At 43.1% G+C, this 10,160-nt stretch overlaps 2 protein-coding genes across 2 annotated transcripts; both read left to right on the forward strand.

Annotated features, from left to right (window-relative positions):
* The first annotated feature begins 4,117 nt into the window (after positions 1 to 4,117).
* Positions 4,118 to 6,213, forward strand: ppp1r27a (protein phosphatase 1, regulatory subunit 27a). The gene is made up of 3 exons (XM_019868293.1): positions 4,118 to 4,904; positions 5,021 to 5,171; positions 5,404 to 6,213. Exons 1-3 carry the CDS (start codon positions 4,499 to 4,501, stop codon positions 5,522 to 5,524), a joined length of 678 nt encoding a protein of 225 aa, XP_019723852.1. The 5' UTR covers positions 4,118 to 4,498; the 3' UTR covers positions 5,525 to 6,213.
* Positions 6,214 to 6,928: 715 nt separating this feature from the next.
* Positions 6,929 to 9,910, forward strand: mcrip1 (MAPK regulated corepressor interacting protein 1). The gene is made up of 5 exons (XM_019868294.1): positions 6,929 to 7,036; positions 7,619 to 7,705; positions 7,833 to 7,951; positions 8,648 to 8,752; positions 8,848 to 9,910. Exons 2-5 carry the CDS (start codon positions 7,698 to 7,700, stop codon positions 8,910 to 8,912), a joined length of 297 nt encoding a protein of 98 aa, XP_019723853.1. The 5' UTR covers positions 6,929 to 7,036; positions 7,619 to 7,697; the 3' UTR covers positions 8,913 to 9,910.
* The last annotated feature ends 250 nt before the right edge of the window (positions 9,911 to 10,160 follow it).

A 10,160-nucleotide genomic window follows, 5' to 3' on the forward strand; every position in this document is an offset into this window, starting at 1 on the left:
TCACATGATCAACGTCTCAAAGGAAAGGGACTTGACGATGGACAGACAGTAGTATGATTGATGAAATCCGTCATGTGTCCTTTATTACTGCACGTTTGCACTTCATGTCTTCACCGTGAAACTCTACCCAGACGTCACCTCTTTCTGGCGCGCCCGCTCTTGAAATGCCATTAGCCGCCGGGGTAATATTAGCATATTGACCCCTGCGAAATGCACTCTGGCAAGATCTTGTTTTGGCTCGGCCTTATGGGGCCGAATCTGTTGTCTTCGGACGCAGCGCAGCAATGGGGTCATCCCTCTGACTTGGCTATTAACGCAAGGGAAAAGTTCAATGCTATACCTACCCTCGGACGTCTTGCTTTTGCACCACGAACATCGTTGAAAACACGACTGGAGCTTGTCGTCCAATTTGGAGCCTGACAGGGTGCGTCGGTTCCATATTTATTGATATCTGATCATGACGCAAACAACTGCACCGCGGAGAAATCGACGTGCACGGGTAAATAATATGCGCGCAACGCACTCGAGATGAACGGCATCCTCGAGGAAGGAAGTGCCGTGCTGACTCTTCGCCAATGAGTCTCTTGTCCATTCCTCTCCATGTGCTTCATCTTTTGGAAATTGTGTGAAGAGCCTTGAAGGTGAAGCCTTTTTCAACAACATCGTCTCCTCGATTCCCACTGCCGGGCTCCTCTTCTGTCTGTCTGTCAGAGTCCGTCTGTTTGTCCATTCAGCCATCGACAGCGTCTGGCACCATCGTCAGTGGAGTTGATCACGTGATGTGTTTCGGCGTGAAATTGACGACCTCGAATGTTCCGAGACATAAAGTTCCCTGAGACCCCTTTGCTGTTTTTGCACTCGCGCAGCAGTCAAGGTTGCCTGGGACATTCGCATAATCGGGCCGATCACGCAAATAGCAGTGAATAATATCCATTGACATTTTACAATTCATGTCACTCAAATTCCTTTTGCGTTTTAACATACATTACGATAATTCCGATGAAGTCATTTTGTGCAAAATGTGCGGTAAATACATTCTGCTTGATGTTATCCGTGTTATAAAAGCCGGTTGATGGTCAAGCCGTCTCTTTTATTGCGTCAAAGTGTGACGGACCGCTGTCCTTCATTTGTGAACAAAAGCAAAGGTTACGTTTTGTGATGAGCTCAGATAAATGTCATGCTTGTCAGGAATGAATTCAGCAGCCTCGTCCGCACTGTGCGGAATGTGAAAGGTGACTGTTGAGCGAGCTGTGTTGTAATTGACATTTGCACTGGGAAATGCACACCCTATTGTGCAACCGGGCATCGGCACAACTTTTAGCCCCCTGGCTTCTTTTTTCGCAGGTGCAGTTTGCGGCCTGAGTAACCTTACCCTCAAACAAGCGGTCAGCCGGAGCCTCGAATCCGCACTCCCATTCGTCGGCGCGCGAATTCTCAGCCCTCCCGTCCTGAACAGCTGCCGTACCCATGACTGCCTTTACCTATTTGCGGGGACAACAGATATGACCGATTCCCTCAATCGCGGGCCACCTTCCAACGACTCCAAAAGTTTTCAAAGAGCTTTAATCCTGACGGGATAATTATAGCCATTTGTTCTATCGGGCGCTTTAACTTCAGAACATTGGCAAGTATTTTCGTGTTTCTGAGCAGATAGGCGCAGAAGGTTCAAAGCCTCCGCTCTGTTTGCCAACCTGGCATAAACAGATTTATTTTTCTCTCTCACTCACTCTCTCTCTCTCTCTCAAAACGCACATTTACACCTGCATTGTTTACCTTGTCGCATTGGCTACTCGGGCACCTTGCTCTGCTGCCGTTGTTACGATTAACGGACAGCTGTTATGAAAGTCAATGTGTTACGGAACGATGTCAGTTTGCACTTTTTACCTGAAACGTGGGGACGGGTTCATCATAGCGGTCGTCGGGGTTGTGTTTGATTCTGAACGAGAGTGATACAAGAGTAAAAGTGCGGAATGTGTACACCCGCGGCACACTATGAGCAGAGCGTCAATGGAGTCATGTGGGAAGCGCCACAAACGGCCACAACGTGGAAAACAGTGACGAGTTGCGGCAGCACGGCAGAGCTTGTGAAAACCACAACACAGAATACGAGGCTGTAACGATGAGGGGGGATATGCTGCCCAGATTGGACATTTTTCAATCGGGATGCGGCACCTCGGTGACATCAAATGGCACACCTATCGGTATCCGTTATGTGTCCGGGACGGCGGAGTGGTTTTTCAATCCGACAGATGAGCTGCATTCTCTTTTGACTTAGCGGCAAGTTACCTCCATAAAACAGGAGACTTTTGTTTCGCCGGAAGACTGTTTTGAATTTGATACGCAACTCGTATTGGTAACATCCGAGGGAATGCTTGCCACGCAGCTCTTATTTTTAGAAAATAGAGTCGCCAAACCGTTCTTGGGTGGCGAGAGTCTCTGGTGGAATGCGTCACTGTTGATCGCATGCAAACGTTACACTGGTCAACAGCAAATTTTCATCAGAGATGGCTTTGCGCTTGGGATCGTGTATGTTCTTTGGAAGACGTTACTGGGCGAGCTCGCAAGACCGGACTACGTTTTCCAGATATTACACGACGGCATATATTTGCATAGAACAAACAAAGCAACATGAAAAAAAAAAAAAACGGAACTCGATATATAACGTTCTTGGCTTGCCTTTTCACTCACGAACAAGATATGCTACATTCAAAGAGAAATGTAGTTAAGTTAGTAGCAGGGGGATTTATAGCGCCACGACGCTGCCTCAAAACTGTGTAGGAATAACTGGCAATAATTTAATTAGCGTTTGCTGATCCAAAATACTAATGTGTCACATTGCTAGAAGACTAAAAATAATGTCACCGGTAACTGAATCGTAATCTCATGAAGGGGAGAAGGCATCCGTGGCATGGAATACTGAGAAGCGGCCAGCGCTAGTTAAACCCTCGGCCTTGACATTGATGCGTTTGTTTTAATGTGTCAAGCCACGGGAGAATGTCACGTAAAATCTGCATAAACATCCCATGTTGAAATCATCCCATTTTCACCAAGCCGGGAGGGGCGGAGGCAGGAAGAGGAGTCGGTGGCGTTGCGTATGTCAACTGTGACTTCTTGGTAGTTTGCACCCCAAACAGCAGGTGGGAGCGAGGGCACCCTGAGCCTATGTATAGAAAGCCCGCGGAAGGTGCGAGACCTCCGTTCGCGATACGCCCGGGAAGAGGCCCGATGGCAAACAAACATTTTCCAGCAGTCAAGATGCTGTTTTGGGGGCAGGAGGACGATGGCCATAACTCAGGGACACCCTTGGACTCCTGCAATTCCATATAAGAGCTGCTGAAACCTGAGAGGGGCTCCTTCTCAAGCTGTGAAAAATTGTAACTCTCCATTGTGGAAGCCATTAGCGCTGAGCTTCTGTTCGGTGTTGTGTTTGCCTTTTAGAGGGCACTCGGCTCCATACTCGACTTGGAATTTCAAGATGTCAAGCCAAGATATTTATTGCGTCCAAAACGGCCTTTAATATTTTAGAAAAACGGCTTTATTAGCATTACTTTATAATAGGAAACATGAAATTCAGGACCGTGTCATTACATTTCCTTGAAAAAGCTGAAGTAAAGGAATGTTAATAAAGCCTATTTTTGTAAACCTGAATTTAAAGGCATTTCCTGTGGCTGACTTCACTTCTGTTGGCAACATATTCCTTCACGTGCATCATAATAGCTCGATGTTGCGTCATCACATTTGCTTTGAAAATTGGGCTCCGCATATTGACCTGAGTTTGCAGCCCTTTCGCTTTCTATTCAATGTGCCTTTCCCTCATGCATTTAGCACCCAAACCGTTTCGTGATCTGTAAACAAGTAGCGGAATCTTAAAAATCTATTCGACAGCTGACTGGGAGCCAGTGCAAAGCCTTTCAGGACGGGAGTAATATCAAATGAATGCTCGTTCACTGGCTGTCCCTTCAGCATTATATTTTTAAGGCGGTAATGTCTTTTGCAAGATTCGAAGGGAACATCGTGGCTGGAAACATTTTTAGGAGCTCGACGTGAGCGCAGTTTCATTGGTCAAGTGACTTCACGTGGGCCGGGGTTGGGCAAGCGGGCTTCTCATTTGCACGCTGAAGTCACTTGATATCGGGCCCCGAAATAGCCCAACGGAAGCTATATAGCGGCCCTTGCGCGACTTGTGCCATCAGCTGACGGTTCCTTCTGCCTGAAAACTTTCAGCGCAACAAGGACAGAATTCCAACGTCGACAAAACAAAGAGGAAACGAGACCGCGCAAGCTCAAAAGGGATTCGAAAAATAACGCTGATCATACTGAACAAGTCATGGATGGACCCACGTGGAAGCTAAAAGGATAGAAGACAAACAAGGACAAAAGGAACCAAAATAATTTTTTTTCCGGACTGTTTTTTGGGTTTTTTTTTTTGTCTGAGCTCTGATGTCCTCCCTGTTGAGCTGACATCATAGAGGGGGACCGATTTCTTACCACTGCGGGAATGAAGTACAACTACCATATTCCGGTGTCAACGTACTCACGGCATTCTCAGTACACGCCAACGTACCACGCGCCGACACATTATGCATCCAGTCACTATACGCCATCGTACATCTCGACATCCAGGTACACCCCAAGCCAGTATAGTGGCACACATTACACCCCGTCGCACTACACGCCCTCCTACAAGTCTACGTCAACGTACCTCCCTTCCCAGTACAGCTCGTCGCGACGCACCCAAGCGCGGGAAAATCCCGCTCCCGTGAGATCCATCACCCCTTCCAAGAGAACTGTGCACTTTCCCAATGAAATCATCTTCCAGGATGTTGTGAGATGCGGAGAATTGGAGCAAATTGGTCGCTTCATCCGAACCAGGAAGGTTTGCGTGGAGACGCTTTTTCCCTCAGGTGAGTCGTGTACCGCCGCGTCCTTCGGCGCACGCGTGCGGCACTGAAAAGTGGCATTGGCTGGAGGTGAGCATGATGCAGTGCTGCAGTGGCCTGAGGTAGTGCGGTGCACGCAGGTATGGCAGCGTTACACGAAGCCGTGCTGGCAGGAAACCTGGAGGCGGTGAAGCTGCTGCTCAAGTATGGCGCTGATGTCAATCAGAGGGACGAGGACGGCTGGACGCCTCTTCACATGGCCTGCAGTGACGGCTTTCCCGAGATTGCAAGGTAGACCCACTGGAACCGTCTTTAAATAACTAGTAAAATAAGTTTGGTTGTAAGATTATTAATCACCCCCCCCCAAAAAAAAAATAACCACATACAAATATCTAAAGACCAAATTGCAAAATTGCACATAAGTGATATATTATTATCAAGATGAATGAATATACCCAAAACAGATAAGAAAGTTAGAATGATGGAATCCTGTCTAAAATTGTCAACCTCATGCGCCACACAGCTATCTCCTTTCGCTGGGAGCCAACACAGAGGCAGAAAATGAGAGCGGAGAGAAGCCAGTCGACCTCATTGACCCTGACTGCACAGAGTTGTCCAAACTGTTCAAGGCCGGCTGCATCTAATTAGGCACTTCGAAGACATAGAAGTGAAGCTGAAGAGATAAAAAGGTGAACTGCTTGGAAAATACAGTTGATTTTTTTCGAAGAGGTTTTTACACCGAACTTGCTACTGATGACGATGGGAAGATGTCATGTTTGTTTGGGTTTTTTTTTTTTCTTTGATGTATTAATTGAGTGTTGCAGCTGTTCTCCAATAAGTCACTCATTCATTTTTATTTCAATTTTGGTGTTTTTGTTCTCAAGTCAGTGCGTGACTGACAGCAACTCCTTTTTTCCATTACACTTATTAGTGGAACACATTGTCTAAAATGTATCACTGAATGGAAATATTACGGGTTATGTGCTAGCATAGGTACTTTTGTGAATTAGCTTCGGTGTTAATGCTCTTGAAATTAAGTTGACACACAGGATTAGAGATACTTGTACACCGTTCAGTAAAGGTTGAGTCCTGTCAAGTCTTACTGCTGGGCAGAAAGTGGGCCATAAAAAACATTTATAAATTATTACTTCAGTCAGGAAAATCTTGACGCTCTTCATCTCCAGTATTACTGTACTATTTCCCTATCATATGCAGGTGTTGTTTTTTTGTCATAGAGGCTGTGCTGAAGAAAACAATGTCAGTAAGGAACGTCTTATAATTTTCTCAAGAATTATTTTTGTACATTTTCATAAATAAAGACTTTTTTTATATAAATGTCAGAATTATTTTTTTCTTTGTGTGTGTGTGTGTGTGTGTGTGTGTGTGTTTACCTGACCAAAAATGCCTATCATCGCAAATGTAATAAATGATTCAATTATTCTTCATCAATCATCATAAATGTCACCAGAATGCATTTCAATGAAACAACACACTTACAAAAATATGTGCAATATTGTTTTATTTGTATTAGCATTACTGGCGTTTATGCAGATGGCATGCGTTCGACTCCATGGCCAGCCAACCAGTTTTTCCCCAAGCATGAAAAACAAACAAACAAAATTGTACAGAGGAGCTTGCATCAGGAAGGGTATCCCATTCTCAAAAAAAGGGGGGGGGGGTGGAAATCTGCCGAAGATCAGGCAAGTCACTGATGAGACAATCTGAAAGTCACAACATCCGTTCTTGTCATATTATTATGTAACAATCGGCACAATAGTGGTCATGATGATCAGAATCAGAATCAATTTTATTGGCCAAGTATGTAAAACACACGAGGAATTTGTCTCATATAGGCAGCACTAATATTTTGATATCAAGCAGCTTCGATAAACAAAGACGTGGGTTGGCACACTAATATACACGATGGATGGAAATGACTACGCTTTCCATTCTTTTTCCTATACAGTACATCGCATCGTTCCGTTCCGATACAGTAAGTAGCAGTATGTGTAGCATATGCATCATAAAAAGAAAAAAAGACGACGACGAAGAAGAACACTTCCGTGTTTTTTTTTAACCGGAAATGATTGGTTGGCATTGGCAACGTTTTAGCTAAATCTAGCATCGTGTGCAGCAAAAAGAAATACATTTTAAAGGTTTGTACATGCGATTTAGTTCGTTTCATACGTACGTGCTATTTATTAACCTTGCGTGATAATTTTACGTCATGCTTATGTTGATAAACTATGTGGCGTTCTGAGCTAGCGTTACGTCAAGACAATTAACAGCTAACTATGCGGGCTAATGTTAGCTGAATTTATTGTGTCAGCAAATCTGCAGCGGTCGCCCGGATTTACTAAAGGGCGACATGCCCCACTAATTCCTACGAATATTTATCAGCCATCCCATATAGCAAACTACGTTCGGTAGTTTTGGTTGCGTTGTGCCTGTTAGTAAAAGTGAATCGTAGGACCGGGGAAAGTCCAAACGTAAACAAAGATCCTTTGTCAGTGACCTTAATTGTTTTCTCAATTTTGCTGACGTATGGCTGGCCTTTGCCTCAGAGTTAATACCAATAACTGAGAATCAACAGCTGTGACATTAATTTAAACATAATCGGTCCTGTTAAGGGATACCCATGTCACAGATAGTAGGTTTCTTTGTGTTTGTTTACCATTGTGTTAGAACATTTTACATGGCGGAGTTTTGTTAAATTTCTCACTGATTTTCATTGCCAGTTGAGGACTTTGAAACATCCAAATTCTTCAGAGCTACTCAACCATAGAGCAGTGAGGAAAGAGCAGCACCGCAAACAGAATGACAAGGTAAATTGTGCATTGTCACGATATGCATGAATCCATCAGATTAATACATCCGTTCATATTCTTCGAATGTACGGTATGTGCTTCGGGCATTTTCGTCCGCTGATGTGGTTGTTTCACATTTCTCAAGCTCATCTGCTCCCAGGATGGTGAATAGTTACAAGCGGACCACAAGCCCCAGATCACCTACCAACTGTGGGGAGCTCTTCACCCCAGCACATGAGGAAAATGTGCGTTTTATCCATGATAGTAAGTATCATTTCAGACCAAATGTAATTGTTGTTAAATACATATGAAATATTACTTATGTTTATCTTTTATTTATTTTCGACCAGTGTACTTATTACGTTACCTTTTTTAAACTTATTTAATACTTAGTTATTTAGTACTGTAATTATGAAGTACTTAATGTAGAAATATCTATGCATCTGTTTTTTTTTTATACAGTTTATCCTCACTCAAGTCGAGGTTGCGCTGGCGCCTATCCCAGTTAACTTTGGGTGAAAGGCGGGGTACATACACCCCGGACTGGTTGCCTGCCGGTCGCTGGGGACAAACAGACAAACACTCACACTCACTTACGCACCTACGAATTAATTGGCCATCTAGCTCACCTCAATACAAAAAAAAGTAATTTACAAAGGCATGAATAGTAAATCAAGTCGAAAAGTATGCAATAATTTATTGACTCAATCTGACAAATACTTGGTCGGTTACTGCTTCTTTACATTACATTTGTGGATATCACGTGACCAATCTGAACTATCTTAATAATTGTATTTAATTTTGGGTGGAAAAATATAGGTAATGATAGGATAATCATCGCTAAGATTAAGAGTGTAATTACAGTGATTTTATACTGTCCTGTCCTGACTTCACGAAATAATATCCTAAATTTACCAAGATGTATATTTGGTTTTGTTTGTTTGTTTGTTGTTTCCACAGCCTGGCAGTTTGTGCTCAGAGAAATCAGATCAGCACAAAACGCCGAGCGGAATGACCGTGGACCACAGGAATATGTTGAGAAGAATCCAAACCCTAACCTGCACTGTAAGCATAACTGAAATCAAATGCACATCCCAGTTCATCGGTAAAGGATGAATACAAAGTGATGTGCTGACATTTTTCCTCTTGGTGATCATCAGCTTTCACGCCAGTGGACCTGACTGACCTCAAGAAACGTAACACACAGGACTCCAAGAAGTCCTAGTCTTCAAGATGGTCCGAGCACTTTTTTTTTCCTCCACCTATCATCATTGAGAACTTTTCCTCTGACATCCGAAGTCAGCCCTATTTGCCAGTCTGAGGCAGAATGCCAAACAATTTTCTGTGAACTTTGAACCACAGCAAGCCCTCGTCTTTCTTTACACCCGAGAAGTGATGAAGAAGAGTTCTACTTATTAAAAATCTGTCGTGAATCATGTTGAAGTCCACGCAACCCTTCTAATGTATGAAAAGGACTGATCAACCTCCCACAGATGTTATTGGCATCTGATGCTGACATACAAACTGTTCCACCGGACACAAAAGACTGCAGTCTTTACTACTACTACTAGTACTACTACGTACATGATCCTGATGGGGAAAAAAAATGACACAAGGGCTTTTATGTTTTATCGTTTGTTTTGTAAAAAGGTAGTCGGCTAGATAAGGTGTAGCATCAATGACATGGCGCACCGGATGCACACCAGATGAGCATATTTCGAAAAGCCAAATGCATTGCCAACCTTCTTAATCCAAAATTGTGTTTTCCCTAAAACGGGATTTACTAAGAAAGCTCCAAAAACTCCCAATTGCTAAAGCCTTGCAACAAAATGTTCTTGTTTTCATCTACCACGGATTGTGTACTAAATATTACAGGTCAGAATGCGACTGTATGAATTGTGTATTTCTAAGATGAAATTGATGTTCCCTTTCAGAAAGAGCCTGTGAATGCTGAAAGATGGTGTGACTTAAATTCAAAAAAAATCAATTGAGGACGCTGTTGTAAACATCTCAGCACAGTATGCCATAGCAATGCCCAGATACCGTGCAAATATCCGCCCCCAGGATAACGAACAGAAGGAATGAAACCACACCTATCTGTATGCTTTGCAAATTATTTACGGCTACGCCATGGCACTAATGCTGTTTTATTCTTTTAATGTCCCCGAAGCTGCCAAGGGTCTCAAAGTTCAATAATAAAGTCCCGATATTTATCATGTTGAATTTCATTGTGAATGTTTTTAATTTCGCCAAGTCTTTTGACCAAAGTCTCTTCTGTTAACTCTCAGACCTTGTTCAATTTTATTTCCTTTTCAGCTTGTTTGTGGCCATTTATAGCTTTTAATTTTTACAATGTCTGTTTGCTTTTACTGCATAAACTTATTTCAAAACATCAGTTCTTTTCATTAGTATACAAAATGTTTTTTTTTTTGCACTATGCACAGATTTAAAACCAATCTCCCAAAAATGTTTT

This window comes from Hippocampus comes, unplaced genomic scaffold (assembly GCF_001891065.2).
Source record: "Hippocampus comes isolate QL1 unplaced genomic scaffold, H_comes_QL1_v1.1 scaffold314, whole genome shotgun sequence".
Lineage (NCBI taxonomy): Eukaryota > Metazoa > Chordata > Actinopteri > Syngnathiformes > Syngnathidae > Hippocampus > Hippocampus comes.